Genomic DNA, 20212 nt, shown 5'->3' on the forward strand with positions numbered 1-20212 from the left:
CATTCGGGAGCCGAACGTGCCTCCGCATGCATGCCATGTTCGGCGGCCGAACCTGGTTTTCCCCACTAATGCCTTCGGGGGCCTAAGGCATACCCGAAACACATGCATGTTCGGCGGCCGAACTTGAGGTTCGGCGGCCGAACCTGCATCTTCCTCCAAGGCTATTTTCATTTAAAATTCAACTTCCTTTTTACTTAAAAATCATAAAATACATTAAAACATTTATAAAAACATGGTTTTACCCTTCTAGAGGTTTTCGACATCCGAGATCCCACCGGACGGTAGGGATTCCGATACCGGAGTCTAGCCGGGTATTACATTCTTCCCCCCTTAAGAACATTCGTCCCCGAATATTCACCAAACAACACATAGCATGGCATACAACATAACATACACATAAAACACATAATCAAATACAAAGGAAAGCAAAACACTCACCTTAGAAGAGATGAGGATATTGCTGGAGCATGGACTCCCGTGTCTCCCAGGTACACTCTTCGATGTTGTGGTGATTCCGAAGGACTTTCACCATCGGGATTTCCTTGTTCCTTAGCTTCCTGATCTGGGTGTCTAGGATCTGTACTGGCTGCTCAACATAGGTGAGATCCTCTTGGATCTCCACATCAGGCTCACTAAGAACCTTGCCCGGATCTGACACGAACTTTCTCAACATAAAAACATGGAAAACCGGATGGATTCTCTCCATTGAAGCAAGCAAGTCCAGCTTGTACGATACATTCCCAATCTTTTGCAAGACTTCAAAGGGTCCGATGTACCGTGGGGCCAACTTACCTTTCTTTCCGAACCGAATCACCCCTTTCATTGGAGACACCTTGAGCAATACCAAATCCCCCTCCTGAAACTCTACTTGCCTTCTGCGGACATCTGCATAACTCTTCTGCCTGCTCGAAGCAGTCCTGATCCTTTCTCTGATTATGGGTACTACCCTGCTGGTGATTTCTACAAGTTCAGGCCCTGCCAAGGCCTTTTCTCCAACTTCTTCCCAGCAAACAGGTGATCTACACTTCCTTCCATACAAAACTTCATATGGAGCCATCCCGATGCTAGCATGATGGCTGTTATTGTAGGCAAACTCCACCAAAGGTAGATGTTGCCTCCAAGAATCGCCAAAGTCCAGCACACACATTCTGAGCATATCCTCTATTGTCTGGATGGTCCTCTCTGACTGTCCGTCCGTCTGTGGATGGAAAGCAGTGCTAAAATCCAACCTGGTACCCATGGCATCCTGCAGACTCCGCCAAAACCTGGAGGTGAACTGGGGTCCTCTATCGGACACTATTAAAATAGGAACCCCATGCAGCCTGACGATCTCATCCACGTACACCTGCGCCAACTTGTCCACAGAATAGCCACTCCTGACAGGGATAAAGTGAGCAGATTTGGTGAGTCTGTCCACAATCACCCATATGGAGTCCAATCTGTTGGACGTCGCCGGTAACCCCACTACGAAGTCCATAGCTATATTCTCCCATTTCCACTCTGGAATAGGTAGCGGGTTAAGCATTCCAGCCGGCTTTTGATGTTCAAGCTTCACCCTCTGACACACTTCGCAGGCTGACACGAACTGTGCCACTTCTCTCTTCATAGCTGGCCACCAATAAACCTTCTTTAGATCTTGATACATTTTGGTGGCTCCAGGGTGAATGCTGTATCTTGCATTATGAGCCTCTCTCATAATGTCTCCTTTTAGCCCTACGTCATCTGGTACACAAAGTCTGCTCCCATAGCGGAGGATCCCCTTGCTGTTAAATCTGAACTCACTATCCTTGCCTGACTGAACAGTCCTGGCAATCTTCACTAACTCTGGGTCCTCATGCTGTTTCTGAGCCACCTGCTCCAGAAACACGGGTGTCACTCTCATCTGGGCCACTAAAGCACCTGTACCAGACAACTCCAACTGTAGACCTTCATTCATGAGCTCGAAGAGCTCCCTCACTACTGGCCTCCTTTCCGCCGTGATGTGGGATAAACTGCCTAGTGATTTCCGGCTTAGGGCGTCTGCCACAACATTCGCCTTACCCGGATGATACTGAATCTTGCAATCATAATCACTCAGCAGTTCTACCCATCTTCTTTGTCTCAAGTTCAAATCTCTCTGACTCAAGATGTACTGCAGGCTCTTATGATCTGTGAAGATCTCACATTTTACCCCATAGAGGTAGTGCCTCCACATCTTGAGTGCAAAGATTACCGCTGCCATCTCTAGGTCATGTGTAGGGTAATTCAACTCATGCTTCTTCAACTGTCTAGAAGCATAAGCAATCACCCTTTCATTCTGCATTAGTACACAACCCAGTCCCACACGGGACGCATCGCAAAAGACTGAGAAGTCCTCATTACTCGATGGCAGAGCTAACACAGGTGCTGAAGTCAACCTCTTCTTGAGCTCCTCAAAGCTTTCTTCACACTGGTCGGTCCACACAAATCTTTGGTTCTTCTTAGTTAGTCTGGTCATGGGAGCTGTAATTTTTTAGAAGTCCTGAACGAACCTCCTGTAGTAACCTGCTAAACCCAAGAAGCTCTTGATCTCTGTCACTGTAGTGGGTCTAGGCCAGTTAGCTACAGCCTCCACTTTCTTGGGGTCTACCTCGATTCCATTTTCTGAGACCACATGCCCCAAGAATGAAATGCTCCTCAGCCAGAACTCACATTTGGAGAACTTGGCATACAAGCCATGTTCCCTCAAGGTCTGCAAAACCAACCTCAGATGATGGGCATGCTCCTCTGCATTCCTGGAATACACTAAGATATCATCTATGAAGACAATAATGAAGTGATCCAGGTATTGACTAAAAACTCTGTTCATGAGATCAATGAATGCTGTAGGGGCATTGGTTAACCTGAACGACATTACAAGGAACTCATAATGCCCATATCTGGTCCTGAAGGCTGTCTTCGGCACATCCTCTTCTCTTATCCTCAGTTGATGATACCCCGATCTCAGATCTATTTTGGAGAAACAACCTGCTCCGGCTAGCTGGTCAAATAGATCGTCGATCCTTGGCAATGGGTACTTATTCTTGGTAGTGACCTTGTTCAACTGCCGGTAGTCGATACAAAGTCTAAGGGATCCATCTTTCTTTTTCACAAATAGCACTGGAGCACCCCAAGGTGAGGTACTCGGTCGGATGAATCCCCTATCTACCAACTCTTGCAACTGTTCCTTAAGCTCCTTCAATTCTGCTGGTGCCATCCTGTAGGGAGGGATAGAGATCGGTCTGGTTCCAGGCATCAATTCTATCTCGAACTCTATCTCCCTAGCAGGTGGTAAACCTGGCAGTTCGTCTGGGAACACATCTAAAAACTCACTGACCACTGGCATTGAGGCGGGCTCTCTGACATGACTATCTAGCTCTCTCACATGAGATAGAAAACCCTGACAACCCCTACTGAGGAGCCTACGAGCCTGTAGGGCTGATATCATACCTCTAGGTGTACTCCCCCTGTCTCCTCTGAAGACAACCTCTGACCCATCCTGACATCTGAACTTGACTACCTTGTCTCTGCAGTCCAAGGTAGCACCATGGGTAGATAGCCAATCCATCCCTAGAATGACGTCAAAATCTATTAAATCTAGAACCACGAGGTCGGCAGATAGGCATCTTCCCTCCACAAAAACTGGACTATACTGGCAGACTGACTCTGCCACTGACGGGTCACACTTGGGTCCACTGACCCATAGGGGACACTCCAACCCAGAGACCATCAATCCCAACCTCTCGACGGCCCTCGGAGCAATGAAAGAATGAGATGCACCAGGGTCCATTAATGCATACACATCAGAACAACCAATGATGAGATTACCTGACACCACGGTGTTGGATGTGTTTGCCTCTTGCTGAGTCATGGTGAAGATCCATGCTGGAGCTGATGGGCTCTCACCCCTGAAACCCGCTGAAGAAGAGGCTGCTCCTCTTCCTCTGCCTCTGCCACTAGCCTGAGTCGCGGCTGGAGCTACTGGCTGAGCCACACTGCCTGAAGCTGTCTGCTGAGACTGTGCCCCAAAAGCTGACCTAGGACACTCCCGTGCCATGTGTCCCTCCTGTCCACATCTGAAGCAGGCTATCGTCCCAACCAGACATACCCCTTTGTGCGGCCTCCCACATTTCTTGCATACTGCATTTTCTGCACCTGAACTCGAGCCACCTCCTAATCCCAGACCAGACTTGATCTTGCTCCAGAACTTATTATTCTTTGGCTTCTTGGTGGTACTGCTCCACCTCTTACTAGCTGAACTCAGAGAAGAAGGGTCTAATCTTCCCCCACCGGGGGTCTTGGAACCAGAAGGCTGTGCTACAGACTGCCTAACCTTCCCCTCAATGATCGCACTAGCCTCCATCCTCCGAGCCATATCCACAATGGCATAGAAGCTCTCCCTCTCTGCTGACTGAATCAAGGAGGAATACCTGGAATGGAGCCTCATGATATACCTCATTGACTTCTTCGGATCTGAATCCAGATTCTGCCCAGCAAACGGCAACAGCTCCAAGAATCTGTCTGTATACTCATCCACACTCATCTCCTCCGTTTGCCTCAGCTGCTCGAACTCAATCATCTTCAATTCTCTTGAACTGTCAGGGAAAGCCCATCCTGCAAACTCATTTGCAAACTCCTCCCATGATAGGCTGTCCAACCTCGGGTTCACATAGTTCTTAAACCACTCTCGGGCCTTTTTGCATTTTAATGTGAACCCAGCCATCTGAATGGCCCTACTGTCATCCGCTCCTATCTCATCTGTAATTGTTCTGACCCTCTCAAGATACACAAACGGGTCATCACCGGATTCAAACTAGGGAGCACCTAACTTCATATAATCGGTCATTTTGACCTTGTTCCCCCCAGATGAGCTAGGTTTAGGCATTTGGGTTTCTGGGACAGTAGGTGCTGCTGGTGGTGGAGGAGGTGCAGCATCCCCTGGGGTAGGGTTTACTGTACCCGGATAGAAAGATGGGGGTGGGTACATAGGGTACTGGGAGTATGGTGGATAGAAAGGTGGGTAGGGCATCTGAGAGTGATAGGGGTTAAAACTGGGGTACTCCGATGTGCCTCCCATCGAGTACCCGGGATTATGTGAAAAGGGTGGGTAGTAAGGTGGCTGAACAAATCCCGAGGCCTGAGTGCCTCCTTGGGACTCTCCCACATCCTCTTCCGACATACTCACTCCAAGACTGCCATCCCTCCTCTGATCTACATCCATACTATCCCCCACATCCTCTGACATGCCTCCTCGAACTGTTCCCCTTACTGATCTGCTTCTACCCAGATCCAAAGACCTTCTAGGGTCTCTTACTGCTCTATCCCTGCTGGACCTGCTTGACATTGCCCTAGGCAATGCAGGAGGACGGGCATCAGTGCCCTTGTCCTGAGGTGGTACTCCAGTCAATCGTGCAGATCGACGAGTTCCTCTCCTCCTGTTTTCTGAAAAACAACACACATCACTTTGAACATCAGCATCATATGGTTCATGTGGAAACACACGAACCCGCATCATATACATCACATACATAGCATATCATTAATGCACATGCATAAAATCATGGCATTTCACATCATCATACAAGACAGGACTCGACATCCTATCCTAGTGGACATGATCCTCCTATTGTACTTGACCTTCTATAACATCTATGAGCCCGACACTCTAGGTCTGACCATATGAACCTAGGGCTCTGATACCAATCTGTAACGATCCGAAAATCCAGACCGCTACCGGTGCTAGGATCCAGATCGGCTTAAGGCCGCCGGGACCCGTAGCAAGCCAAACATACGTCCTGTGAACCTGTTTAATCCCATACATGATCAACAACATACATAAAAATTAAAACTTTTCTTTTCATTCATTCATTCTCTCATACACCAAACTCAACCTGTGCATGCACTATACATAATCATAACCATTGATCCCTCTTTGGGATCTCATCAATACCCCAATGGGTGACATAACATGTGTTGAGTTGGTTTACATAAACATCATAAAACATCTAAGATCATGTATTAAAAGGGATAACAACATTCTGTGGTCAAGCACACCTCTAACATCCGTAAACATCATTACATTACATTTCTATACTGTACTAAACATAACATATTAATATTATTCATGTCCACACTATCTATTACATGACCAAGACTTCATTACTCTTGCTGACCTCCTGGTCTACCTTGTACCTGCATACCTGGGGGTTAAGAGAGAGGGGTGAGCTATAAAGCCTAGTGAGCAGAATAATAAAACATTTAAAACTTATGATAACATGGAATGCATCACATCACAACTAATCACATCAAGGATGAATTTGTCACCAATAGTCCTCTACATAGTCCGACTGTCTAGGGGCGTAGAATGGGCCTCACTGGTCTTTCTCTTACATAACATAACATAACATAACAGTTTAACTGTGCCAGGGGCGTAGAATGGGCCTCACTGGTCTTCCGTACCGTATCATCATCATATCGTATCATACGAGGACTAAAGGATCATTCAACATTCATCCGCATCATCAACATATTATGCAATGCACATATTCATGAATTCTAATGCAAACACCCTATTATATATCATGGCATTCATGATGCGTGAATCATGCTAAAACTGATTTATTCACTTTAAAGCATAAAGAGTTATTCCACTCACCTCTGGCTAGCTCTGACAGACACGGAAGCAGCTGAACTCACTGCTGGGGTCCTCGGTTCCTCGGGTCCGAACCTACGCAGGTGGACTCAAATGAGGGACTAAAAATACATGAACATGACTCTAAAATGCTCCCCAAAAACCCCCTTAAAACACCTCAAAACATCCATGGAAAACATGCAAAGGAAAGCTGAACAGGGCACTTTCGGCGGTAGGTTCGACGGCCGAAAGTCCCTCCAGAGCCGAAAATCAGGCAGGTTCGGCGGCACCTTCGGCGGCCGAAAGTGCCCTCCAGAGACGAAAGTCCTCTTTCGGGGGCAGGGTTCGGCAGCCGAAAGGCTTGCCTCCCAGGCAGGTTCGGCGGCCGAAAGTCCTTCGGCTGCCGAACCTGGTTTCTGCCAAAGAGGGCAGAAACTCGGCTCCTCAACCTCAAATGCCTCCCTAACCTCCCAAACATGCATTTTCCTACTCTACAACATGCATACTCAAACATACAAGCTCCTAGGGGCTTCAAACCATCAAAAAACTCCAACTACAACACATCAAATAACTCACATTGTTCATAATCATACATAAACCCATAATCATAACAATAACCTAAACATGCATTTCTACCCCATAGATCTACTTAAAACTTACTTAAAACATGCAATGAGCTCAAGATCGGCTCTTACCTCTTGAAGATCGAGAGAAAGACGACCTAAACTTGGAAACCAAAGGAAAAGAGCTCATGTGTCTTCCAAGCTTCAAAACTTGCTCAAATGCTCAAAAACTTCAAAACAAAGTGAAAACTCATGAAAATCTTGAAAGATCTGAAGGAAGAACCTCAAAATCGGTGAGGGACGGCGGAGAGCTCACCTTGGCCGAAAATGGGGAGAAAAGCTCGCCCATTTCGGCTAAGGGACCCCTTTATAGGTGGCTGGCCAGGCCACATTCGGGAGCCGAACGTGCCTCCGCATGCATGCCATGTTCGGCAGCCGAACATAAGGTTCGGCGACCGAACCTGGTTTCCCTCACTAATGCCTTCGGGGGCCTAAGGCATACCCGAAACACATGCATGTTCGGCGGCCGAACTTGAGGTTCGGCAGCCGAACCTGCATCTTTCTCCAAGGCTATTTTCATTTAAAATTCAACTTTCTTTTTACTTAAAAATCATAAAATACATTAAAACATTTATAAAAATATGGTTTTACCCTTCTAGAGGTTTCCGACATTCGAGATCCCACCGGACGGTAGGGATTCCGATACCGGAGTCTAGCCGGGTATTACATGCTAAACAAGAAATCTTATGCCAAGGCTACAAGGCAAGTTTCGCCATGCCATAATCCGAGTTTTAGTCCCGCTAAATAAGGCATCTTATGCCAGGCCATAAGGTAGGTTCCGCTAGGCCATAATCCGGGTGTTATTCCTACTAAATAAGACATCTTATGCCAATGCCATAAGGCAGATTTTGCCAGGCCATAATCCGGGTGTTAGTCTCGTTAAACAAGATATTTTATACCAGGCCACAAGGCGAGTTCTACCAGACCATAATTTGGGTGTTAATCCCGCTAAACAAGGCATCTTATGCCAGGCAACAAGGCAAATTCTGCCAAATCATAATCCAGGTGTTAGTCCCACTAAATAAGGTGTCTTATGCCATGCCACAAGGCAGATTTCGCCAATCCATAATCTAGGTGTTAGTTCAGCTAAACAAGACATCTCTGCCAAGGCCACAAGGTAGGTTCCGCCAGGCCACAATCCAGGTATTAATTTCGCTAAACAAGACATTTTATGTCAAGGCCACAAGGTAGATTCCGCTAGACCATAATTTAGGTGTTAGTCCCACTAAACAAGGTATTTTATGCCAAAGCCACAAGGCGGGCATTAGCCAGGCCAAGCGACCAAGGGGTTAGTCTTATTTTATAAAAAGTTTCTAAGAAATTTTATGCCCAGGCCATAAGGCGAATATTAGCCAGGCCACATGCTCATGCCATAAGACAAGTGTTAGCTAGGCCATATGACCGGGTGTTAGTCCCGTTTCATAATAAATCTCTAAGGCATTTCACGACCAGGCCATCAAGAGGTTATCCGCCAGACTAATGACTGGGTGTTAAGCCCGATTCATTTTTTTTTTTCCTAATTTATTTCATAGCCACAAGATAATAATCATTTATGGGCAGGAGTAGGCAAAGCGATACGAGTATAGAAGGACAATCTAAACAAACCACGTGTCTCAAAATCGCGAAGACAATTGTCACCTTCAAATCTAAAGAATCAAAAACCAGTAAAGAGACTTCTAATATAACATAATAATCACCCAAAGTAAGTCATACGCTGGCACTTGAAAACAGGGTCACGTGGCAAAGGTCTTATCAAATGATACTCGGTCCCACCGAAGGAAAAGAAAACCCAGACACTTCAAGTCTCAGCTCTTCATCAAGACTCATCTTCTCAACTTATAGGGCGAGACTCCATGGGAAGTTACCGTTAAAGGATATTATTTATTAGATCCCCATTACAACTATAATCACGGGATCTCCTATCAATTAGCCGATATCCTCTGAATTTTCAGGAGATGCGACAATTAACTCCATTTTCTTACTGTTTAAAAATTAATGATCGCAGAGACCAAAGTACACATTCTTACACAAATACTCTTGAATTCTAAGCAATTATTTATATTCACCCTTATCTTCAGTTTACTGATTTGAACGTCGAAGTGGCTACCATAAGTGCCAACCACCTCACGTTCTCTTTTTTGCGGAGTGACCAATCGCGTCATAACTTCGTTTCAACTACATCAATAACTTATATTTGGAAAATATTTTCCATTGAAAACATATTTCAGGAAAATATTTTCTAGCAAAATAATTTATTTTCTATTGTTAAATTCTAATTTAAAAAATAAAATATATTAATAAATTTATATAGAGAGGTCTTAATAAGTTTTTCAAAATTTAAAGAAAATGACTTTATCTTTTAAAAAGATAAAATCATTTTACACACTTTAAGATCCTTATTAAAATATCTATATATAAATTTGTTAATAAAATTTAATTTTTTAAATTAAAATTAAGTAATAAAAAATAAGTTAGGTTGTTGGAAATAAAAAAAAATTTAAATATTTTTTAAACAAGAGTTATTTTCTACAAACAAATAATTTTAATATTAAAATATATTTTAATAATATTTTATAATTTAAAGTAAAAAGTTTTCAATCATTTTTACTGAGAAAAAATGATAGTTATTGTTTTTTAGTATTTAAGGATAGACTACCAAATTTTCTAAAAGCTAGATGCCATTCACAAAATGAGGTTTGAATTGGAATTCTAATTAAAGTCTACATGTGCGTCAAAACTATAAAAAATAATCTATTCAAATTCAATAAATATAAATTACATATAAGCGAATATGGTCGAATCCACAAGGAATTGAGGTTAAAAATCTCCGATTAATAACTAGAAAAATAAACAATAAAAATAAAAATAAACAACAAAAATAAAAAGGAATTTTATGAAAAGTGAAACTAAAATAAAAATTAAGATAATTAAAGGAAGCAATAATTAAGAGAAAATAAAATCAATACAAATAAATTCTAGTTGAATATTAAAATCCATTTCAATTATGAGAATTAATTATAAAAATAAAAATATCACTTACAAGTTTAGTCTGGTGATAAGTACATTTGAGTAAATCTTAAAGGTCTCAGGTTCTACTCCCCCGATCCCCAATCCCCATTTCAAAAAAAAAAAATATATATATATATATATATATTTATTCATTCTAATAAATTAGCTCTAGTTATGGAAAATGCTCACAAATAACTTTTATTGGATTTAATTTATCAACCGCCTTAAAAATTGAATAACTCAAGTAATTACAGACTTTAAATATCCAAACTATAAAATATATCACATTGAAAATATGAACAACGGGCGTTGGTCAAATAACAAAGCAATAATAAAGATAAGAACTGAAATTATATAAATATTGGATGAATAAAAAATGAGCAATAATATTTAGATCTCATAATTTATACAGAAATTAAAACTACAATCTATTTCTAACCAGAAGTAAAGGGTTTAGCCACGCATGACTTAGTAGAAGAGAAGATGATCCGCGACTGTTCACTCAAATAGGATTTTATAGGGGTCGAATCCTTGCCGGATCTTTTTAAAAAATCTGATTTTTTAATTGCTTTGATTAAAGATTCCCTTTTTAATTTTGTTTCCTTTGAGAAGAAATTCCTTGATATGTGAAAAATATCATGCCGCACTTAAGTAGGAAAATTATGTGGGATTTAGTAGTTTTAAATGAGGAGATCTGATATTTTTTTTCAAATCTTGAGTCAATTCCCGTTTTCTATCGAAAAAATCTGGCGCATACTATTGGTTTACTTAGAGGTTTAGGCAAATTTTTGTTCCAATCTTTAACTGGATTATTATCAGCTCAGCCGGAAAATATGGGTAAATTCTATTTTTGCGAAACAGGATCAGCCGATATATTTGTCCAAATCGTAGGTCAAGTCATATTCAGCAACTTTCTTCATTATTTTCAACAAATCTATCATTCATATACTTTTATGTGAAATAACATCAAAAGCAATAAATTAATATGAAAATATTCAAATTAATATTGAAAATAGAGCAACATATATGTTAAAATTGTGTTATATTAAGTGGTTATGCAGTTATGCGGAGTCCACTTTGGAGGAGCCCGAAAGGCGGTTTTGTTTCTCATATAGGAAGGAAGAAGCTGCTATTTCTACAAGAGCAGTGGAATCATGGGGATACTCAAGCTTTCAATTATATTAGACCCCCAAATATTCTAAGACTTTGATGAAAGAGAGTTGTTTGTCTTTTATTTCTTAGAATGGAATTCCAAATTTGTCTTTGCCAGTTGGAGAATACTATGTTTCTTTTTGTAAAAGAATCCTCAATTATTGGTTCTTCTTATATTCTATCAGGAGCTCAGTACAAAAGTCTTGGAGATGCAGACGATTTAAATTCATGTCGAGAATGAAAAGCCTTAGGATTATGATGTGGTAAAAAAAAAAAGTTGTGAAATATTTTTAGTTAACGTTAACTATTTTAATTTAGATCGAGAAATTAATTTTATTATTTTTCTATATTAATTTTAAGAATCCTTTTATAAATAAAAATACCATAGATTGAACACTAACTTAAAATATAAACATAATCTAATAATAAAAATGCTTGCACAATTTCACATAATAGACTATGTCATTAAACTGAACGTCTTTATTTTTTTTTTCATTGTTTGTGTTAAAATATTATCAGAAAGAAAGAAAATAAATGCTTAATTTTTCAAGCCAGCAACAAAACAGAGTAAACCAATTCTTTAATGGGTGATTGTCAGCTGTCGACTCTTGCTCTGACTTTCGCTTGCGTATATCAAATGATCACAAATTTACTTCATTTCATTCCTTTGAATATTCTTCATGAGCTGTATATGTTTGTACAAATGATACAATGGTCAGAGATTAATCTTGCCATCACACTTCCTTCTTCAATTCTGATTCTACTGCTTTGCTTGTTCCATAAGTGTACCCCATAAGTCTCTCCACTAAGCTGAAGCAGCTTCGCTTTTACCCATCTCGAATCACCCTGGTTTTCTGGTTTCTTAAAAAATCCGCCTATTCTATTCCAGTTAACAGGGTAGAAGGCCGCCGGCGGCAGAACTGTAAAGCTATATCCAGGTCTTCCGGCAACTCTCTCAACTACTCTTGACACCAGGTAGGGTCCATTGTGTCCCCATTTGTTTCCATCAAAAGTTGCAGCAAATTCCTGTATGAACTTGAGTACAAGTGGATGTTTACCGTCGAAGACCAGAACAGCATTGTTCAATCTGGACCAGGTTTTGGACACCGTGTTAATACTTTGTGCTCCAATTGAATTTCTCAATCCTGCGAAGCTTTTTAGGACAATGAAATCTGTGTCCAAGTAGACACCTCCATACTTGAACAAAGCTGTGAGTCTAACAAGATTAGAAAGATTCTGAGCTAGTGGGATTTCGCCAGGATCCTTGTTCCCGCTCTTCATCTCCCGAAGCCAAGATTCTGCTGGAGTGTTCTTGACCAGAAAGGCCAAGTCAGGCGTAACAGCAGTAACTTTGAAGCCACGATCAAGTAGAGGTCTCAGGATCCTGTAGCCTTGCATGGAATCCAGAGTTCCTGATAGTATCACTAAGCAACCGTGAGGGTGGACTTTGAAAAGGCTCTCCATTGACAAGAAATCTCTTCTTTTAAAGGATTCTGCAGGTGAGATCCAAGTCATGAAGAATTTAACCTCACATTTATCGTTGAAAAATCTCTGAATTCGCCTGTGAAATTTCCGGGTCAAGTTGGTCGACTTGAAAATCTCAAATTCAGGCAGCTTTTTCCTGAACCATTCAATTCTTTCTTCTTCTGTGACATTGATGGGAGGATTCAGAAATTTCTGATTTGTACCGTGAACTTCTCTAATCTCTTCTTGTGTAGCAAGCAATTGTATGGTAGTAACAGTTGACTTTATTCTTCTTTCAGTTGTATGAATCTGAAGAACCTCTGAAACTTCTTGAATTTCAACGGCAGAAGATTGGAGATAAACCTTGGAAACAAGAAAATCTGCATAGAAAATAGAGAATACAGCAGCAACTGTAATAAAAGAGATGATAACAGTTTTGGCAGAGCCAAGTAGCCTGGAATCTATCACCCTGTGAGAGACGATCCTCGCCATGATATTTGATGAAAATCGGCAACAGGAAGAAAGAATTTCTAGAGAATTTTCATGATGATGAGATCAAAATCATGAAATAAAAACAAAGACACAATAGCAGCTGAGATAGAACTCATGTTTGTATAGACTTAACAGGAGTCATCTGTCCCTACGTAAGGGATAAGAATTCAGTCTTCAACATACAAAGTCTCGATATAGACTGTGTTGGGAGCTTGACAAACAATCTTAAACGCAGGTATTGCCATGGAAGCGGCCGTTGACGTGTAAGAGATCATTTAAGATTTGATTATGTAAAAGGGCATGACAAATCGTGGTCATTAAAATATTTGCGCTTTCTTGGCATTTCAAGCATAAAATTAGCCATAATCAGGACATGATCTTTATAATTAATTGACCAATGATTCAGTTAATATTATAATAATCATTTTAATTATGGATCGAACTCGTAATTATTTTAAAAATTCAAAAGTATAATAATAATTCTTCCAAAAATTAATGTTTGAATTAAAATATAAAATTGCGAATTGAATTTTTTTTTTAACCAAAGTAATCTATTTTCAATTGCCTTGTACATTAATATTCTTGGATTAGTAGAATTGCTCATAGGTTAAGTGAAGCAACAGATTATTGACCCCAGTAGACTTGGGAAACAAAGTTCAGTAGTAATTATTTGTTTTGCAGCCTTGTTTTCACGAGATGAACTCATCACTTTTAATTTTTAATGTTGTCTTTTACTTTAATCTTCTTGTGTTGCAGCAGATATTTTATAAATTCCATAGGTTAAGTGAAGCAACAGAATGTGGATGCCTGAACTCTCACGAAAAACATAATACAATATTAGGGTTGTTGATTATTAATTGAAAAAAATCATTTTTAGTAACAGATTTAGTTATGTTTAATTTGATGAAATTTTAAAAAAATAAAAATTATAAAAATTAAATCCGTTATTAAATTTAGTAATAAATTGCCATTCGTTATTAATTTTATAAAATAAAAAATAAAAGTATATTAAAAATATAATAAAAATTATGTTAAATTATTAGTTTTTATCATTATATTTTATATTAGATATTAATTTTGGTATTTTAAATTTTATTAATTTTATGAGGAAAACAATTATAAAATTAAATGAGGGGAATTTGAAAAAAGGTGAAAAAAAATGAGAATGGATGAAAATGAGGAAAAGAAGAGAAAATAAGGAAAAAAGAAAATAGAAGAAAATTATGATAGAAAAATGAAGATAAAATAAGGAAAAAGAGAAAATTGAAGAAAAATTAGAAAAATAAAAAGGAAGAGAAAGTAAAGAAAATGAAAGAAAGATGAAGATAAAATGAAGAAAAATAAAAGATAAAATTGAAAAAAATATAAGAAAATGAAAGAAAAAGTTAGTGAATATGAGAGAAAAGGAAGTAAATAAAAGGATTTTACATTAAAAAGTAAGAAAAAAAAAGAATAATGAGAGAAAATGATAGAAAATTGAAGAGAATGAAAAAGAGTAAAAGAAAATAAAAGAAAAAAAAAGAGAGAAAAAGAATGAAAAGTGAAAGATTTGAGAAGGTATGAATAATAGGTAAAAGAAAATAAGACGGGAAGAAAATAAAGGAAATGAAGATAGAAGAAGAGAAATAAATTAAATGAATAAAATGATGACTAAATTAAAAAAAATATTTGTTAATAAAAATTAAAAAGCATTATCTTCATTGAAAATTTAGTAACTGACTAGAGAATAAATTATTAATTTTTAAATTAATAATGGATTATGCTTATTATTAAATAAAAAAAGAATAAACATAAAATTTTAAAAATTTAAGTGGTGTACTTTCTCTAAAATTTAGAAACGAATTTCGAAATTCATTAATAATTTGTGAATTAAGACTGAATTTAATAATGAATTATATTCATTACAATATTAAAAAGAAAATATGAAATTCTAGAAAATAAAAAGCAGCTTTCTATTTAAAATTTAGTAATGAATTTAATATGTTACTAATTTTATAATAAATTACATTATATTATTAATTTTATTACTATTTTATTAATTTAGTTATTAGAAGGATTTAATAATGGATTCAAGTAAATTATTAATCTATTATTAATTTAGTACCGAATTTTAAAATTGATTACTGAATTTGCAAACAATGTCATTTTCTATAATTTTATAATAGGATCAAGTAAGAGATTTCTTAATACATTATTAAATTACAAAATTAATAATGAATTTTATAAATGACGTTTTATTTTATAGTTCACCCACATAAAATTAAATTTATGAAATATTTTTGCTATTAAAATAAAAATAAAATTGCACTTACAGACTTAACTTGATGGTAATTATATATGAATAAATCTAAAATTTAAAATTTTATTTTCTAATCTCCGTTTTGAAAAAAAAAAAAGAAATAGAAACATAACTAAACGTAATTAGCTTCTTTTGCTAATCCAACCCTATAATTTTTGTTTTTTTATATTTTTTATTATTTTTTCATTATATTCATTTTAAAAATATTAAATTAAGATTTAAAGTTTATTAAAAATAAAATAAAATTAAATAGAATATAATAATCCATTTATATATTATTATAATATAAAAGAATATAACAATAAAAAATATAAATTATGAAAAAGAGCAAGTAAAAAAAAGAAATAAATAAAAAAATATAAAGATAACTAACTAGTTTTACCACTAGCTCCAAATCTTTGTTTGAAATGGAAACTTTTGAAAAATTTTAAATGTTTTCTCATTTTCTAATTCTTTTATTTGGTTCGTTTGTCTAAATTTTTTATCTAATACTTTAAGATTATGATATTGTTTCATATTTTCTCGCTTAACATTATGGATTTTAAGTTGGATTTTTTGAGATACTGGTTGATAATTAGAATAAATTTATTTTGTTAAGTTTTTTCTGATTTTGATTAATAATATTGTAATTTTCAAAAAAAAAATACATTTAGTAAAACTAAGAATACAAGAATTCAATTCTTTTGAATTCTTATAAGAATTAATTCTTATGAATGAAAGCAGCCAGACTTAAAATACTTGTAATAACTTGGAACTTTCTCCCTCTTAGCTTCTGTTTGTAAATTGAAAAATTAACCAGAGAAAGTCAAATCCACTGCATCATGAGATAGGTAAATTTGCTTGCTTGTCAATAGGATCACATCAATCAATTTTTAATTACTATCTATTATCTGGCAGATGGGCTGTCACTACAAATGCCTATTATTTTATCTGAGAAAAATAAATTAAGAACACCAGAATAAAGTATAGAAATTGAGAGTTTTAAAATTAATTAAAACAATAATTTTTAGGATAAGCTTGAATCAATTTTTTTTTTAATTATTGGGTTCTAATTAAAATTTAAAATTTAGTAATTATAGAAATTATTTTTACTACTCCATTTGTCTCACAAAATAAGTTTATAGTTATTTTCATATTAATTAAAAATATATAATTAATTTGAAGCTCCTCAAAACTTAAAAAATCAATAAAAAATATATGTTTATTTATACTAATAATTTTATTTATAAAATTTTTTAAAGATGAATATGATTATTAATAATATTATTATTATTATAAAAATGGAATCTGTCTGGTAGGAATAAAAGAAAGCTATTATTCTCTAGCTCTTCAATAATTTGTGATGTCTAATGCATATTGCATCATTGGTTGAACATATGAGAGACTTTTAGAAATGAGAAGCCATGGTTGGTAGATGATGGAATAATAAAAAAACCATAGAAAAGTTCTCCTTTGATTCTTCTAATCTATATAAAAGTCTCCAATTCTATGATAAAAATTCTTTCCACTGACCAAACTTCTATGAATTTTAAATGGTAAATGGTCAAATTTCCTCCAAAATCATATAACAGAGATAAAAAAAAAAATACTAATTTTTTTTTTTTTTATTAAAATTTATGTATGAACTAATATTAAAAAGTTGAATAAGTCTAAATAAATTGAGTAGGGTATAACTTACACTTTAAAATCACAATAAATAATAATTTTATTATTAAAATTTAATCGAATTAAAATGCAATGAAAAAATAAAAAAAATTTAAAATTTTTCCCAACAAAAATAATAAAGTATTGAAAAAATAAATATTTTTTTATAGCTAAAACATGAAATCATTTATCTCGTTAAATTGTAGCAAACAACAAACCATTTAAGTATATGGTCTCTAATGATATCTATACGGAATATGAATTGAAAAATTTTAGAACAATTCTAAGCAAAGAAAAGCAGAAAAATGTAGAGTACTATGTCTTTATCTTTTCTGAGAAATTCTTATGACTAACTTAGAGATGCTTCATACATTCATAAGAGAGTCTTTTATACTAATTCCCTAGGGTTTTAGTATAATAATATTTAATTAATTAATTAAACTATAATTATGGCCCAAAATTTTACTACACAACTTATATAAATATTAAACAAATTTAATCAAGTCCTTACTTAATTTATTAGGTAAAATAGTAATCTTTACAAATTACAATTTTACTCTTATTGCCATAAAATTTATATGTAATCAAGTCTTACTTGATTTGTCTTTTCATTTTAATTTTTTATACTATTTTTTATGTTGTGACCCATTAAATTTCAAATATGTTAGCAATAAATATAATTAATTAATTAATTAATTTGAAGGTTAAAAACTGTAATACCCCCCTAAACTCCGGTATCAGAATTTTAACTTTTCGATGGAATTTTTATTGAAATTCAGAATCTCTAAACCGAAAACTTTAAATGGGTAAAATGAATTTTTCTATAAAATAAATTTAAAGCATTTTAAAATATATATTTTTTTAAAATAATTTTCAAATCATCAAGGTTCGGCTACAGTTTAGCAAGGTAAGAATGATGATTTTAGGTTTGACAATAGAGGGATTGTCCGTTATGAAAATAGATTATGTGTACCATATGAAATAGGCTTGAAGGGAGATATTATGAGAGAAGTTTATAATATCAGGTATAGTATCCACCATAAAGTCACCAAGATGTATCAGGATCTAAAGAAAGTGTACTGGTGGCCTTTTATGAAGAGAGAAGTGGCTCAATTTGTGTCCGCTTGTGAGGTGTATTAGAGGGTGAAGTTGGAACATCAGAAGGCAACTAGAATACTCAACCTATTACTAATTCCAAAATGGAAATGGGAAAACATTAAAGTGAATTTTGTAGTGGAGTTACCAGTGACGTCCAACAGATACGATTCTATATGGGTAATAGTGGACAGATTGACCAAATTTGATCACTTTATTCTTGTTAGGAACAGTTACTCTATGGACAAATTGGCACATATCTACATGAAAGAAATCATCAGGTTGCATGAGACTCTGGTTTCTGTAGTGTCAGATAGAGGATCCCAGTTTATCTCCAAGTTTTGACGGAGTCTGTAGAATGCTATAGGTACAAGGTTAGATTTTAACACTGTTTTCCACCCACAGACTGATGGACAGTCGGAAAAGACCATTCAAACCATAGAGGACATGTTAAGGATATGTGTGCTAGACTTTAGTAGTTCTTGGAGGCAACATCTACCATTGGTGGACTTTGCCTATAATAATAATTAGGGAGATTTATAATTTAGTCCCTGGGTATTGCCATTATTAACAAGTCAGTCCCTGTATTTTTAAAAACCTATTAAAATGTCCTTATGTTTTCTTTCCATCAACGAAATAGTCTTTCCGTCCTCTTTTCCGTTAAAATTAGATAAAAGAAGAGAGAGAAAATTTTTAAAATTTAATTTTACCCTCAAATAAAACCCTTTACTTAGTTCTTGGATATTGTTATTATCAACAAGTTAGTCTTTACATTTTTAAAAATCTATTAAAATGTTTTTATCTTTTTTCATATCTATTAAAACGTCCTTATCGTTTCTTTCCATCAATGAAATAATCCCTATCTTTTTTCATATCTATTAAAACGTCCTTATCGTTTCTTCCCGTCAATGAAATAGTCCCTCCTCATCATTTCTTTCCGTCAATGAAATCGTCCCTCCCTATCTTTTCTCACATCTATTAAAATGTCCTTATCGTTTCTTTTTGTCAACGAAATAGTTCCTATCTTTTTTTTCCTCCTCCTCCTCCGAAAAAAAGAAAAAGAAGAAAGAGAATAAAAAGAAGAAAAAGAAGAAAAAGAAGAAGAAGAAGAAGAAGAAGAAGAAGAAGAAGAAGAAGAAGAAGAAGAAGAAGAAGAAGAGAAAGAAGAAAAAGAAGAAAAAGAAGAAGAAGGAGAAGGAAGAGAAGAAGAAGAAGAGAAAGATGAAAAAGAAGAAAAAGAAGCAAAAGAAGAAGAAGAAGAAAGAAGAAGAAGAAGAAGAAGGAGAAGAAGGAGAAGCAAAAGAAGAAGAAGAAGCAGAAGCAGAAGCAGAAGCAAAAGAAGAAGCAGAAGCAGAAGAAGAAGCAGAAGAAGGAGGAAGAATTGATGAAGAAGAAAAGGAAGAAGGAGGAGGAGGAGGAAAATAATGGGGAGTAATTTAGTCTTTTACTATATTTTTAACAACAAAAATAGATGGAAGGACTATTTCATTGACGAAGAGAAAAGATAAGGAAGTTTTAATAGGTTTCTAAAAGTACAGGGACTGACTTGTTAATAATGGCAATACTCAGGGACTAAATTGTAAATCTCTCTAATAATTACCATGCTAGCATTAGAATGGCTCCCTATGAAGCTTTATATGGGAGTAAGTACAAGTCGCATATTTATTGGGAAGAAGTAGGAGAAAGGGTTTTAGTTGGGCCAGAATTGGTAGAGATCACCAACAGGATGGTACTCATCATCAGAGAAAGAATCAGAACAGTTGTAAGTAGGCAGAAGAGCTATGCAGACATCCATAGAAAGCAAGT

The 20212-nt window shown here is 36.1% G+C and overlaps 1 protein-coding gene across 1 annotated transcript; it reads right to left on the reverse strand.

Moving 5' to 3' along the window:
* Positions 1–11816: 11816 nt before the first annotated feature.
* LOC110622526 (lactosylceramide 4-alpha-galactosyltransferase) lies at positions 11817–13628 on the reverse strand. The gene has a single exon (XM_021767056.2). The coding sequence runs from the start codon at positions 13366–13368 to the stop codon at positions 12091–12093; it is 1278 nt and encodes a 425-aa protein (XP_021622748.1). The 5' UTR covers positions 13369–13628; the 3' UTR covers positions 11817–12090.
* Positions 13629–20212: the final 6584 nt, after the last annotated feature.

Source organism: Manihot esculenta, chromosome 9 (assembly GCF_001659605.2).
Source record: "Manihot esculenta cultivar AM560-2 chromosome 9, M.esculenta_v8, whole genome shotgun sequence".
Taxonomy (NCBI): Eukaryota; Viridiplantae; Streptophyta; class Magnoliopsida; order Malpighiales; family Euphorbiaceae; genus Manihot; species Manihot esculenta.